General features: G+C 38.7%; 1 protein-coding gene across 1 annotated transcript in view; it reads right to left on the bottom strand.

Annotated features, from left to right (window-relative positions):
- The window catches only part of ME1 (malic enzyme 1), a 153,716-nt gene that overhangs the window by 32,881 nt on the left and 103,945 nt on the right, over positions 1–16,890 (bottom strand). The window contains exon 7 of the mRNA XM_030235890.2: positions 3,265–3,374. Within this exon, the coding sequence (XP_030091750.1) occupies positions 3,265–3,374 (110 nt within the window). The remainder of the gene's footprint in view (positions 1–3,264; positions 3,375–16,890) is intronic.

The raw sequence follows: 16,890 nt of genomic DNA, 5'->3' as shown, positions 1-16,890 counted from the left end.
AGAAAAAAAACATAACATATAATATCTTTTAGAAAATTCCACCCTTCCTTATGACATCTCCTTCCCAAATATACTGGAGATGAGGAAAGCTAGCAATCTGACCTAATTCTAAATGTTGTGAAGTTTGACATTACAAAATTGAGTCATATTTCTCCCATATGGAAAATTATGATCGAACCCCCCCTCAGTTTTGGAAAAAGTTCTCTAATAGCTAATACGAGATAAATGTATTTGTTTTAAACCAAAGGCTTTCTCTGATTTTCATTTCCAATAAACTGTCTTAGTATTTCAGAGAGAGAGGAAAAAAAAGCACCAAGCTGATTTGTGGTTAGAAAAAAAACCAGATAGGAATCCAAGGGAAAAAGTGCATATTTTCTCCCTAAGGAAACATTGCTATTGTGTTTGTAAGAAGATATTTTGAAAATACAGATATGGAGAAATTATTATAATTTCAGAGGGAAGAAATTCACCACCTATCCAAAACCAAAGATGCTTTCTAAAATGCTAAAGTACAAAGAATTTTATTATTCCAAAACAGATTATACCATTTTGGTCAGAATCCTGTTCACCTTTTTCTCAATTCCTTGTGTACGGAGAGGTAATGTAGAAAAAGTTACAAAACCTTCTCCAGAGTAAAGGATGTGACCCTACTGCAGCAAGGATTGAGACTGTTTCCAGAAATTCTTAAATATGTCTATAGGTGATCCTTAATGGTCAGTCTTTGGTGGTTTTCTGTGACCAGTGTTTTGGCAGACTTTTTCCAAATGTTCTGCAATCGTCAGTTAGGGGTAGGCTGACCCTGTGTAAATAGCTGTGAGCTAATAGAGGGCAACGGCATTTGTCCAAGTCAGTACTTGCAGATGGGTATGTGCAGCTTGCCATGTTTACTTTATCTATTTTAGTGTCTGTCAGAAATCAGGATCATATATTAGAGTATTTTTTAGACTTGAGATACTGAAAGGTCCTCATTGCATCACTAAGATATATAGGGATCCTTTCTCTGGATATCTTATATAGAGAAAGAAATCTTCAAGTCTTTCTATGAAAGATATTAAACATTTCTTTTGATCTTAAAGTAGCCATGTCTCATAGCTTTTCTCCTATGAGTACTAGGAGAAATTCTGTTTAAAATACCATGCAAGCACTATCTTCAGAAGATGATGGCAAATTAGATGCAGTGTTATATTTCTTTGCTTTTATTGGCTTGGCACAACTCGTCAGCTTTACTGTTGTAGAAAACACAACTTGCATACAGAGAAAGCCACTCTTTCAAGTAGCCTGGAAAAAGTCATGCTATTTATAATCTGAAAATCTCAAAAGATTGATAAAGAAGTTAGCACCATCCATTCTCATTGCAGTTGCTAGGTGAAAGATCCTTAGGGTTTATAAAGCTGGAAGAGAAAGAGTGATGAAAGATCAATGGGCTGTTATTCTACTTCCACACTACAGGAGAAGATGACATGCTATAAAAAAAAAAAAAAGTTACTGAAAGTAACTATGGGGATATGATGACAAATGACAGAGACCAGAAATAAATGCATTCACTTTCACCTCTTGGAAGCTACTCAGGTAATAAGGATGGAGATCACCAAAAAGTCACAGGCGTTGTTTGTGAAAATATCAAAGGCCCCATGAGCACAAATTAGATTTCAGAAAATGAATAAATTAAAAGACTGCACATGGCTGCACTTCTAAGGAAGGCTGATAGCTGCTACAGCAGCTGAGACAAAAGCCAAAGGGATACCTTCCAACACTTCTGAACGTCAAGACACCTCCTTCTAAGGTGCAGGAGAGAGAATGAAGTGGTTTGAAAATGCAAATACACAAAAGGCCTTGTCAAGTAAATTTACCCATAGTTGGTACACTTTTGCTGCAAAACTCCCATTTCTCTGAAACCACATTGTACTTGAGTCTCTTTCTGATTTGGATTAAGGACCTTCATTCTGCAAGGAATGGGAATTCCCTGTGGGAACCAGGCCTCTAAACAACCAGGGAAACTTCCAGATGCTGTTTGGCCTGCTATCATGAAGTGCTGTAGCCATGGCTACACTCAGACCCTTCAGGGTAGGAAGAACCATGTGTCTTATAAAAGGAAATGATATTTTGTAATTAGTTTATTTCCCATCTGGGAGGTTGTCCTCCATAATCTGTTTCAGATGCAGAAGTAGAACTCAACCAGGCTTAAAACAGGAACAAGGTTTATGTGGAAAGTCAAATCCCTAACAACAGAAAGACAAGGACTATTTGAATCCACTGCCATGCACTGAGTCACTGAATTATGACCTAGGTCCCAAGCATGACTCAATAAGGACTTCTGGAAAACTCCAGCTCCTAACAGTTGGCTTAAAGTGTCACTGAAAGCCATAAGAAATGAAGACAGGTTAACTTCCATTTTTGACATGTCACTGCTGAGACCTTCATATACCCAAGGAAACATCAGGGATAAGAGGTAGCTGGATACCCAGGGCCCTCTCTGGATACCTCTCTCCAGCAGCTCATCTGACTTCAGACTCCTCTCAAGGATGGGAGCCACTGCCCTAGAGAACAGTATTTTACAGAGCTCTTTTTCTGACCAGATATAGGGCAACCCGAGTAGTGGCAAACACCACCTTCAGCCCTACTTGTCTGTCTTCTTGGGAGGGAGGGACGAGATGCCTGTTTAGATTGAGAACAAGGGAATCCCCCTTGTTGACATTTCCCACCCTAGATATTTTCGTTTTTTCAGCTCATTCCACAAATGATTCAGATGGGAAAAAGTGAATCAAGGGGATCATTTCCATCTAAAATTGAGTGAGACTCAATTTTAGAAAATTACATTAATATTTAAATGAGCTGTCAGCTTAAGAACTGAAAAACAGTTTGGCATTTATCAATCCAGTTGCATGGAGGAACAGTGGAGCTGTTGTCACTGAAGTGACAAAAAGCCAAGAAAGTACAGTCCAGGTTTGAGCTTTGACATTTGCTCAAAGAAGTCAGTAATTTATATGGGGAAAGCCATTCACACGTTAAACTATTTAAAAAAACCCCAAACCTGAAGAGCAAATATCTAAATAAAGTATGAGGTGTAAATGCGATATGAAAGGTTAAGAGTAAATGCAGCTCACCAAAAATTCATGCTGAGGAAACCCAAGGCAAAATGTGAACCTGTACATCTATAAATATCACAATAAAGTTGATAGATTTTTCTTTTCCCCCTCTAGAAATTAAGACTTATTTTTCTGACTTGTGGGAACAACAGTGAAGAGAAGAGAAAAAGTTTGTTACCTTGAATGTCATCATTGAAAGTGCAATACTTGTTACGGTACTTATGCAGGAGGCGGAATGCATTGGCATTAGCAAAATCCTCAAACTGAATGAGGCAGTTCATGCCATATCTAGAAAAACAAGAAATTATGCATTATGTTAAAGATGCTTCACAATTATACATTAAAATGCTAGTAACATTTGAGGTCAGATTTTGAATGCAAGTATAATGTGAATCATACAGCTCTGAACATGTTTCTGTTATATTCATTATCTTTACGTCCACACAGATAATTTAGAAGGCATAATCATACTACTAATAGTATTTACTCAGTTCTAAGTTAGGAATAGAAGATCACTGGAAAAGGCATTCACCCTTTGCAGACATCTCAACAGAAGTATCCACTGAGCAATTACCTAGTGAACAAAAAGGGGTCCCACCCAACACAAACCATGCTATAATTCTGTGGTTGTATTTTTTTCTTTTTTAATATGGAAACTCAAGACTCCTGGCACTAGATTTGTATGTCAATAATTAGTATATCAATAAGTATATCAATTAGTTGTCAGTAATTGTATGTCAATAACAAGTCAACAATTGCCCTGCTGCACTAGTAAGGTTAGTCCTAAAATGAAAGTTAGTAAGAAGTTAAATTAAATTAATATTACCACTATAGATTATGGAATAGTTTGGATTGGGATGATCATCTTAATGATCTTCTTGTTCCAATTCCCTACCATGGGCAGGGACATCTTTCACTAGACCAGGTTTTTCAGACCGTCATCCAACCTTGCCTTCAACACTTGCAGAGACAGGGCATCCACAGCTTCTCTGGGCAATCTATTCCAGTGCCTCACCGCCCTCAGAGTAAAGAATTTCTTTCCAATATCAAACCTAATCTTACTTTCAGTCTGAAGCCATTCCTCCCTGTCCTGTCACTACTACGCTCTTGTAAATATTGCCCAGTCCCTAAATGCGTTTTCAGTAGTACTGTTTCTAGTTTCTTTGCATACCAGTCACATATGGCATTTTCAATTATTTTCTTACAACAAAAGCAAAAAAACCTCACAAAACAATGAAAATATATCTACAAAAACTACATAAAGACTGGATTCAAGCTCACAGACATTTACAAGAGGGCAAGATCTCAGCAGTACAATCTCAATCCTGATTGAGCTAAAGGAGGCTTTCCTCATTTGCTAACAGCACAAATGCATGAGAGACAGTCAAGCTGTCAATTCACACTTCATCCAGAAAAGCAATACAAACATATAGTGAGCAGTTCAGTGTAAATACATTAACTGAGTTTTTCTTTAAACCATACACGTGCTTGGCAAGCACATTAAGCAAAGCTATCAGTACTTTAAAAAAACCAGAAATTCCTGTGACTAAACTCATTTCCATGGAAAACACATATTTACAGCCATATTACAATTAGCCAACTCTATGGGGATTCCACTGGCAGGAATGGTAATCCTTACTGAAATAAATACATCTTCAGGTTTGATGGAAAAACCTGGACTTCTTCAGCAGCATAATGACAGGCAACTGTTTAAAAGAAAATTTGGCAAGTCCAGCACTGTAAATCACAACTGAGTTCAAATAAAAAAATAGAGCTAATTTTTAATTAATTTAAATTTCTAACCTGCTTCAGTTTCTGACATAAATTTCTGTGACTCCATAAGGGTCCAGCAATTGACAGTTGCATAATAATATGCAACTAATGAGATTATCACTCTGGAATCCTGGAGCTTGGTTATATGTGTTTCTTGGATGTCATTAGGCTGGTCTGTTTCTTTATTTTACCATATAAACCATTCCATTTTCTCATCTGCATTTCATTTTTCTCTGTTTTCTTATCCATTACCTTTGTAGACAAAGACCAAAACTCCCTGTGAGTTATATTAAAAGAGTGTCCCTGTAGAAAATAATCATCCTATACTGGACACACTATCCATATGAATTCTCTGAGCCAGATACCGTGGCTGTTTAATTAAAATGGAAAAAATGCAGGCAGTCTAACTCTGAGCCTCTGAGATTATGGCATCATAGCAGAAAAATTTCTAAGCAGCATTCTTCTGCATTGCACGTGTAACACCTGACATCCAGGTAAAAACCTGAGACTTCAGTGCTGCACACAACCAGCAGTACCTCATAAGACTTGTGAATTTTGAGGTTCATGTTCTCAAAAAAGAGGCAAGAAAATTATGCACTATTTCTCTGCTTGGAGTATTCTTATCCTCAAAAGCACTAACAGATGAGACAATATACAGATGAGTTAATACAAAATAGTTAATAACAAGCATTCCAGAAAATCCCTTAGCAATAAGGAATTAGCTACAAAGGTGCCACACAGTTCTGGAAGCAGTGACCATACCAACAGTCATCATTTCCTCTATGACCTCCACATCTTCCTACCGCAATCATTTAAAGCAAAAAGTTGAGCCCAAACCTAAACCACTATTTTCTCTCCTGTATCACTCTGCAATAACCTTCCACCCTTCTCAAACTCTGATGAACAGTTTTTGTTTCAGCAATTTGCGCACTATAAAGGGTAACTGCTTGAATCAATGCTCATGGAAGCAGAACATGTCCTCTCTGTTTGCAACTCATACCCTGCTGTCATTGCACATTTCTGGCCTGGATCTGCACCTCTTTACAGGTGGATAGGGAACACAAATGACTGCAAGAAGAGAAGGGAACCAAGCCCTTTGGTGCTTGTCCATGCGCAGTCATCAAACCCTGCTGTGCCTTTCAAACCACTCAAATTCCAGCAACTGTGGGCCGCTACAGTTCTGTGAGACATATTATCTTTCAAACATTGTGAAAAGAGAAAACAAAGGCTGCAGCTATCCTAAAGTTTGACCATGTCAACATCGTTCATCAATACTAGATAAAGCACAAACTGACCTCACTGCTCACTGAGCTTACTCCGATGATACAGAGTGCCTGATCAGGAAGGTGCAGACACCAGTAACAGATGTGCTACAAACAAAAGCATCACATTCAAAACCACCATTCAGTGACTCTGGTTGACTACTAAAAGGGAGCATGTTAAAAGACAGCAACTTCAGGCATGTCAAAAAGTTTAGAAGACAAAATTAGAAGAAATTGTCATGACAGAAAACTCTCTAAGAGGTAACTTTTATTTCTAAAGTAGTGGACTACCTATTTAATATGATAGTGTGAAAGAATAGAGTGTACTGCTTATTTAAGTAGCTAAACCTTACGACAATTTTATCTTCCTCTTTGAAATTTGAAGGCATTCAGATCTCCAACATAAACGAAAAACATTTTATTTTTAATATGTCACCAGCAGCAGAGTTCCTGAAGCAAGCAGACATTTTATTCAGTTACAGTGCTGCACAAATTTGGGGGGGAGCGTTGATCTGCAGAAAGGCTCTGCAGATGGATCCAGATAGGCTGGATCTACAAGCCAACACAGCAGTATGAGGGTCAACAAGACCAAGTGCCGTGTCCTACACTTAGGTCACAACAACCCCATGCAGGGCTACAGGCTGGGGGAAAAGCAGCTGGAAAGCTGCCACGCAGAAAAAAAACATGGGGATGCTGATTGACAGTGGCTGAACATAAGCCAGCATATGCTCAGGTGGCCAGGAAGGCCGATGGAATCCTGGCCTGTATCAGCCTGTAGTGTGGCCAGCAGGACCAGGGCAGTGATTGTTTCCCTTTTCTTTGCCCTGGTGGGGCTGCACCTCAAGTGCTGTGTCCAGTTCTGACCCCCTCAACTCAGGAAGGACACTGAGGTGCTAGAGTGAGTGCAGAGAAGGGCAATGAAATTGGTGAATAGACTGGAACACAACTCTTGTAAGGAGCAATTGAGGGAGCTGGGGTTCTTTAGCCTGGAAAAAGGAGACTCACGGGCGACCTTATCACTGTCTACAACCAGCCACAAGAAAGACGGAGCCAGGCTGGGGTTGGCCTCCAGGAAAACGACAGGATAAGAGGATACAGTCTCAAGCTGCTCCAGGGGAAGTTTAGATTGAACATTAGGAGGATTTCTTCACAGAAGGAGTGATTAGATATTTGAATGGGCTGCCCATGGAGGTGGTGGAATCACCATCCCTGGAGGTGTTTAAGGAGAGACTGGATCTGGCACTTAGTGCCATGGTCTGGTTGACGTGATGGTGTTTGGTCATAGGTTGGACTCGATCTCAGAGGTCTTTTCCAACCTGACTCTGTGATGTGAGTCACATAAAACATATAATGCCTAATGGCTTGCTCAAACCAGAGCCAACACTTCTCCTGCTACCACTGCTTCTGGCCCAGGGATACACAAGGGATAACTGGGGATATGGAGGAACATGTAACCAACATGAATGTTCATACTGAAAGGTGGTATAAATAAATGGAAGAAAGAACCTATCCAGTGGGCAACAACGGTCTTAACCAGAAGAAACTATGGGATCTAGTTCTACGCTGTCAAACTTAAAAAACAAACCAAACAAAACAAAACAACATTCCTCCTCAGTGTGCAACCATAACAAATGCACTAATGAATTCTTTGATATTTTTGTGCTCTGGAAAACACTTCTCTGATAGCAATAGCTTGGCTTGAGTCCCATCTAGGACGGATAGACTTTTGCAAGCAAGGGTTGTGTAGCTGTGAATTCCTGTCTTCTGGCTGTTAAGGATGTGTCACTGCAGTAGCTGATTAAATAAATATAAATTGTCTCTAGAAAGTGATAATCCAGATCACTGTTTTCCCCTTGTAAATCCTGTTTTGTCACCCACGCCTTTCTGTGTACTTGGATTTTAGATTCCTGCTCCAAGTCACACAGGCAGTCTGAATCAGGATCCAACTGGATAGCAGTTCAAAGCAGTATTTCCTTTGTTTTGCTATGAAGAGAAAATGCAGACGAGAGGTGGCAAGCATGCAACATCATATTTGTCATCAAGTATGGCAGGCAAATGCTGGACAATGGATTAAAATGAACCATCCCACTGAATAACATGTGGTTGCCAAAAAGCATCTCCAATTCTTTTCCCAATTTACAACATATTTTTTGTGTCAGTCTTAGCTAAGTTTCCTCCATTTATAAGTAAATTTATATTCAGTTGTCTATGACAACAATGTTAACGTTCCAAATAATTCTATGGAGTATATCTTTATGTAACAGGCTGGAGAAAAATGTCCACAGCCCCATAACCATCCCAAATATACAGTACAAGTATTTTGGCAACTCAATGCTCTTAAGACCTCAACAGGGAAAACCCTCAAGAATCTGGCTTTTGGTGACAGTGGGAGCTATAAAAGTTTGGGCATAATTTTGAATTCAAACCATATGATCAGTAAAATCCGTGCTTACTTCTACAGTTAAGAAGGTTTTCTGGATGTATATTTGGATCATTTGCTCTTTCTGCCAGCCATTGTTTTGGAAAGCTTCCTAAAGGAACAAGTGGTTGCTTTTTAGGTTTTTAGAACTTCCAAACTCCTATTTGACTACTTTTTTTTTTGTTGTTGTTCATACATGCCTGGAACTGAAAAAGCCTTAGAAACCCTCAGAATTGGTTGCTGCCCCCCATTCCTAAGAAGGAGCAAACCAAAATGATAGCAACATTGGCACTGTGTTCTTTGCCTTGTGCGTCATGCAGCTGCCCTGCCAGCCAGAACCATTTATAGTCCACCAGGACAATGTGGAAATTATCTCCTTCCTCCCTGCTCCAAATGCTGTAAGCTTGCTCATTACCATATATCCCACTGCTCAAAACAGATTTAAAGCATAAAGAACACTGCTACAAACTCCTCTTTGTGCCAGGCTTTGCCTGGATGCCTCCCTCTCTCTTAACAACTCTTAGGACCAGGGTGTCTCCTCCTCTTCCTCTGCTCCGAGCTATCTTTAACTTCATTTCACAAGGTAATGAAACTGCTGCAATGAGGTCATACATCTATCCCAGCTCCTCTTCCACTACAACTGTAACCCACTACTTAAATTCAAGGCAACTGAACCAGGGCGTTAGAGTTTTGCACAATAAATGCTACATATATATTCTCTGGAAAAGGTGGCCCAGATGAGATACCCTCCAGCAAACACCCCAGCCCTTCTGCAGCAGATGGTACTACTCATGTTGCCTCTCCAACAGCCTGATGTGCTACAGCTGCACAGGACAAAAATCTGTCCAAGGTGCACTGAGCTCCAGCCAGTTCTACAATGCAAATACCTTCCCAGAAGAGGTATCATTAAATTACAAATAACTTTCTCTGTCCTGAATTGGACCAGCAAGTCAGACAGGACATTCTTCACAGGAAGAGATTTTCTAAAGAACTTAATAGAAACTGTCAGCATCTCCGCTTTCCACATGAAGGACTCTGCTTAAAATTCCTTTTTTTATTCCCCTGTAGGCAACCACTGGTTTTATTTTAGCTACAGAAAGCACGTACTTTCATAGGACTGTTTTTCATAGCCATTTTCCATTTCCAAACCAATCCTTTCCTCAATGAGCTCAGTCCATATCCAAAGTGGGCATGGAGATGTGGGAGATGGCAGCATTTAGCACCCACCCTAGTACCAGCAGCAGACCCTTTCTTCATTCACATTTCCTTAAGGAAATAAAATTCTACTGAAGGTTTCCGTATTAGTTTTCCCTGGCACAACCACAGTGCTCTGGCACTGTACCAGTGCTTCTAACACTCCTCTGCAAGCTCCTTCCCTGTCCTGAACATATGTGGTTTTCATTTCCATGGCCTTTCTGTCCCAGGAGTACTGAGGAGAATGGGCTGGAGATGACTCAAAATTTTCTCCCTTTTTTCCCCCCCAGCCAACAGCATGGCTCCAGGTGTGGACTTCACAGCCCTGGGAATAGAAAGGCTTAGGAACAGAGCAGTGATCATTTAGGAAGGATTTAAAGGTGGTGGTCCTAGACGTTGTTGTTCATAAGCAGAGGAGCAAAACCAGCTTCTCTGCCCACAGTCATGCCCTATATACGTACAGGGCTTCTCTTAAGATAAAAGGTAATTAAATCATAAGCTTTTGTGGTATGCTAACACTTGCTATAAGAAAGGGACAGTTGCTGTTTATAATCTAATTTGTCATCAGCCATTTGTGTGGTTGCATCACACTGTAGCAGGGGCTACTTGCTCTTTAAAATGAAGTCTTTCAAAGTCCATCCTACCGACACAATAAGCTGACAACAGTTCTAAACACACTCACTCCAAGTTTTTGTGCATTTTCAAATTGCTGTTGAAGGATTAATATAGATGCTCACTAGTAAACCTGAACTAGATTTCTTCTACTTCAATACCTGATGGAATTAACTCCCAAATGTCTTAGGATTGTAATATATAAAGGCTGCAAAAGAAGTAAGTTACCACATTACCACAACAGTTCTTGTTTCAAAACTATTTTGGTTTTTATTTTTTGATTTTGATATTTGTTCTAAAGTATACCACACAACAATATTGTCAGGAACTGGGCTTGATCATAACTTAGATGTTTCCAGTTCACATGTATAGACTTTTGTAACAGAATTAGGGAGGGTGATGTGAATGAATTATGAATGGAAACATGTGCACTACTGGAAGCAGCAGCAAAACAGAGCTGAAAACGGCAACACACAAGGATAACAAAGAACAAAGCCGACTGAAGGAAAATTTAAAATGTTTCATTTACATCAAGATGAGCAGGCCTGAGTTCTGGTAAGGCCAGAGCAAAGACACCTCTGGGACCAGGACCCTGCACCTTGAAAACAGCAACAATCCCTACCACAGCACATCACCTGTGCCACTCTTCATCCTACAGGGCCAGCAGGAAGTCATTTCAATCTGAAGAAATTCAACATGAGGACATACAGACACAAAAAATTTATGGAGGCTGAAGTAAGAAATATCCTGAGGCAAAATAAGCATGCCAGCACAGCTGTTGGATCTTAAAGGCATAAAAGGCCTGTATAAAATCAAATCTATCACCACTTATCACCAGAAGCCCAGAGATAGCATTGAGGATATAGCATTGATAACCAGGGTGCTTTTGCCTTCAATGTCACACATGAGCAACCCTGGTCAGACCATATAAACACAAACACCATGATTTGAACATGTAGGTATGAGACTGATTAATAAAATCAACTTTTTGGAACACTCTTAACATAAATCCACCTCCCTCTTCCATAAGAACTTTCACTGAGTGCTGTCCAATCAATTTCCTATGGTGGATTGTGTCAAGCTGTCTCCTCTCTGCTGTGAAACAGTCCTCTCAGCAGGAAGGCAGACGGATGACAAAGAACTGAGATACAGCATAATGCACATTATACAAATAAATTGCACTCTGGAAAGTTCATGAAGTCAGACGTGAGCCAAATTCTTAGACTTAGTTCTTGACATGCCCAAACATAAGCCCCAGAAGACCAGATCACTGCCATGAAGAAATACACCACGCAAACTTCCACAAATGCAGAGGTAGGAGGGCTTGCCTAACACGCAGGTTAAATTGGAAGAGGCAGAAAACTATATTGTATATTTTGGTAGTTTTCCCCCTTAGGGGGAAAAAATGGTTCCATGTGAATTTTCAGTAAACAGCAAATTGAATTACTGTAATGGTTTCTCATGAATTTGTACTGGTCCACTTGTTACCTGATCCTGACCCCACCTAAGTCAAAAGCAAAACTCCAGGAGCCTGAAAATGTAATTCTACTTGTCTCCTAGCTATTCTACTGCTTTTTCCAGTGTTACCACTTAGCTGATTTAACTGTGACTTAGACCAAAGAACAATCTCAAATTACCTTCAGTTTTACATTCACTTAAAAGAGATGAGTGCAGATTTGAAACAGATGACCTGAGATTATTTTTTTTTTTCTTTTCAACCTCTTCAATTCTTCTTTAGAGACTTGGCACCGTTACAGTTTTGGCTGAGGGAAGGAATGGTACTGAACAGATGGATTGGTCAAGTGTCTGAGCAGACTAAATCAGAAAAACAGAGAATCAAGAAAGAAATCCATCTCAGCTGGAAACAGTAAGCAGTTTTAGTCCTCATGAATCTTTAGCTGTAGCTAAAGGTGTGTGTCACTTCTTGCCCTCCCAAAAGATAGAGTGGTCTTTGTTAAACCCTTCAAGCTTACTTTTAAAATTTTAATTAAATGGCTTTATGTTAAACCAAAAAAGAACTGTTGTTATCAAAAAAGAGCATGTAAAATACATTACACTGTTCGATAAGTAATCCTACACAACTTAAAATCATTTGAACCTAGTTTCAAATTGGTGTTTCCTGTTACTTCATGACTGCAATCTTTAAAAGTTACTAATTATTACTGATTAAAATTGTCAGCAATTTTACTTTGCCAAGAAAAATACCGTAAGTTCTGAGGTTTGCCCTGGTGTTGGTCTGCATCTGCACACCCTACAAATTAGATTTTTAATGCTCTTATTTTTGCAAAAGTCATTGAAAAGAAATAAGTACAGCAACACTTGAATGGTGGTCAACAATTGCACAGAGCTGTCACAGGGAATTCCTCTACAGATCTTTTAGTAAGAAAGATATTGTGTTACATATATTACTATTCATAATTACTGTGATTAGTGGAACCACCTATTCCAAGAAACCTGCATTCCTAAATCCAGGCAAGAGATGTTTCTCTGGACACATTCTCAGATTTCTGTATGAAAAGGAGAGCTGCTCTTAGAAAAGGTAAAGGTTTCAATTTGGCTGGACAAATGAGATTTGCATTGATTGTGTGTGGCATTTTGCTTATACAAGATGAATTTTCTTGACAATGAACCTTCATATATTCAGTGCCCAGACAGCAACTTTTCCCACTTTCCAAAGTGGAGAAGGGTCTGGATAATAGCAAAAAAAAAAAAAAAAAAAATTCTTGGCTCATAATCCTACACCAAAAAGTTTCCTAATAATTTTTAATTGTATTTATTTAACTGAATCTAATAGTATTGAAAGACACAGAGACACGAATTACACTAATTTAACAAAGATTAATTTATTAAGATATTGACTTAAACATAAATAGAATAGAATTCCAGCTTTGCTTTAACTTATGTGCCTGCTTAGATGCCTCAGTGAATCAGGCCTGAGTGATTTATGGCAAATGCCTTTTTGGAAAAGGTATTTTATCTTTTGCCAGAATCTAAAGATTGCTTTAAGTAGACTTAGGAGGTTGAACCAAGATGACTGCAATTCCTTACATATTTGATTATATTTGTATGAGATTATAGGTATTTATCCCAAAATAAAAGAGGCAGCTGGATAGCCAAATTAGTAGAAAGCCTGGGGCAGCACATCTGCTCTTTCCCTCTGCTACAGATGGAAATCTCAATTCCACCACTGACAGCCTTCATCTTGACTGTTAAAAGGCAAAGAAGTAATGAGCTTTCAGAAATGTCAAAAGGAGGTTGTAACAGGAATACTTAAAGCATTTCTGATAGATGAAATACACTCCAAATATTTGTACTGTTTGATCATTTATGAAACACACATCTTTTCCAAGTTCTTGATGGTGTTTTTAAGGCACTAAAGTATCTTATCTACCTGCAACACAAATTGCACTTGAGAGAAAAGTAGCATATTGGAGGCTAGACTGAAGAAATGGAGAATGTAGAATTTTAAGAAAAAGGGAGCTTACTGTTTTCAAAGCATTATTTAGACAGCATACTGTTTGACTTGAGGAACTGTGACTGTTACAGTGGAATATCACAGAATCACAGAATGGCTGAGGCTGGCAGGCACCTCTGGAGATCTTCTCGCCACCCACCCACTCAAGCAGGGTCAACGAAAGCAGGCTGGGCAGACCACATCCAGACAGCTTTTGGACTCTGCAGGGACAGAGAGTCCACAACTCCTTTGGGAAACCTGTGCCAAGGCTCAGTCACCCTGACAGTAAAATGGTTTCTTCAGTGCTGAATTTTCTCTTACATTTGTGTCTTATTTTCTCCTGTCCTGTCATTGGGCACCACTTATAAACAGCTTAGTTCAGTCGACTTTAAATCCTGCCTTCCAATATTTGTACACATCTATGAGCTGCTGTTTCACTGGAATAGACAGCCCCAGCTCCCAGTCTCTCCTCACAAATGTAAATTCAAAAGTGAAGGATGCTACTCTGGATTAAAAAAATAAAATTAAAAAGCCATAGCTAATGGACATATGCTACTGCTGAGCAACTATCACAGCCAAAAAAAAAAACATAAATAAAGTCTGAACACATAAGGGATTATCAAGTATGCATAGAGCAATCTCATCTTTATATTTTTTACAGTATAAATAGCACTATAATGACCATTTCTGATGTCTATAGTTAAATATTTAAATATCAAACCAAATTGATTCTAACCAAATGCCTCATTTTATGTAGAAGGACAAACTCATTCACGAAAATGTCTTCTGTCTTTATAAACTTGTAATACACTGACTATGACTAAAAAAAATACTTAAATAACATGGAACTCCAAACATTTAATTGACATGCTCAGCACTCTGTGGGATGACTGAAAGGGCTGACAAAAGGTAGGCGTTGAATGGCTACCTGAAAGAAACAAAAAAAAGTTGCATTGCAGATGTAGCAGGGGAAGGTATTCCACATTAATGGAGAAAAAACCCCAATCCTCCTAAGCAAAACATGAAAAAAATAAAAGGTAGCAGAGCTGCATAACTAAAGCAGAGATGAAGTAGAGATAGCAATGACGCTGTGTAGAACCACGAAAGAACAAAAACTATTTTTGATACAGGAAAGCCAATAAAGATATTTTCTCCAGAGGAAGTGTGAACAAAGCGCATCAGAGGAAAGAGAATTTGGCAGCAACATTTGGACCACCTGGAAGGAAACCCGGTTTGTATCACAAAGGCCAGAAAGTACTGTAATCCACAAGGGAGAGTATCCAAGACTATAAATGTTTTGGAATCTATTCCAATAAAACATAAACACAGAGAGGAATTATGCCCAGGTCCTACACATCCTAGCGAGATGGAGAGCACTCTTACTTCCTCGGAGCAGATGGGTAGGTTCTGTTTGAATAGCATTTCTGGTGCCATTTAATTTTCCACCTCAGTACTACTCAGCAGAAATTAAGTATCAATAAAAATTGGCAACATTTCCAGTGCACATCACATGTAAGATACCCCAAACCAGATAACATTATAAAAATCAATGTAAGCATGTGTTCAACCAAACTCTTTAGGTCAGGGAATGGTAACCTGCCATTTCTCCGACAGCATTTTTCCTTCTTTCTGCCCTTCCCTAAGCAGATTTGATACAAAATAGTGAAAACATGGATTGTATCTTCTATACCTTGCATGACTGTAGGAGTATCAGACACTCTCTAAAGATAAAAGCACCAGGCACTTTTGGGGCACAAATTTACTATCCTGTATTAAAAAGCTTTTCCAATCAGCTCTGCAAGTGAAACTGCAACCCAAGTTAATAAATACACATTTAATCTGCAGCAGTTGGCATCAGCAAGCTACAGGAAATCACTTACTTTCAGAAGAAAACTAAATTTAATAGAAATTCAGAAGGGCTTCACAGGCTTTGCATAGTTGCCTTTAAGCACACTTCTCCTAGACTTGTGATGGTTGGACTAAAACTGGAGCTCCTCCTACTCAGGTATAGCACATTTTGCATCTCCCTTAGTCCACATGGTTTTCTGACCAGTCACATCAGCATTACAAAAGGAAGTTATGACTGCTTGGTTGCTCTCTGATGTCACATGTGATGACTGATTTAAGTTATTCCAGACCAGGAAAGGAATGGTTCACACACTAAAAAAGCTCCAAAAGCTTTCTTAGATCAATGACCACATAAAATCAGTTCAGAACTAATCAAAAATTTGTTCTTAAGAAATTTGTTATTATATAAAGGTAAGAAAGAAAACAAAACTGAGAGAACACTTTTCTTAAGTACTCAAGTAATTACTGTTTTGAAAATATTAACCAGAAATTAAGAGAAAATTCACATTTTATTACTACAAGCTAAACACATTTTTCTACTTTACTGATTTGGTTTACTTAAGTCACAATGTTCAAAGCTCCACACAAAGAATAAAGCTTCAAAGATTAACCAAAACTCCTTTAATGGCTCCTCAACACTCCAAAAGTTGCCAGCACTATTAATATTTAAACGAAGTCAAGACTTTATGTATTAACTTCAAAATCACTCCTAATTAGATTTTTACTGGGGAAAAATTGGAGGAATGCTTATGAACTTTGCCACAGAGCTGGAATACTCAAGCTCAATGAAATGGTATATTTATTAGGGTAATGTTTTTTCCAGAAGTCATCATCAAGAAGTAACAGTGCTCTTGCTTTCATGGCAGAAACAGAAGCATTCTAGAATCCTGAGAGAAAATGAAAGTATGAACATTGTATTTTACATTGAAAAACTGGCAACACTTCCAGCTCACCTACACTGGATATATTATTACTGCCTGTGCTAGTGGCTACAGTTACTCTTTATCATGGTGAATTTAGCTTTCTTAAAAACTGCCTTTGAAGTAAGTTCAAACTTTTCAGTCCCAACTATCTCACTGGTAAATTTATATTCAAATATTTATTAACAATGGCTGGAAAAAAGGTTAATTGGAGACTAAATTAAGGTCCCAGAAGTGTTCTAACTCTATTTTAACATTTTAAACAGGTGGTTAGAAGTTCTAAATGGCTCCTCCTCATCGTCTCCTCAAATATTTGAGATCC

Source organism: Serinus canaria, chromosome 3 (assembly GCF_022539315.1).
Source record: "Serinus canaria isolate serCan28SL12 chromosome 3, serCan2020, whole genome shotgun sequence".
NCBI lineage: Eukaryota > Metazoa > Chordata > Aves > Passeriformes > Fringillidae > Serinus > Serinus canaria.
Note: the sequence above shows the minus strand (reverse complement) of the source record. Positions and strands in the feature narration are given on the sequence as shown.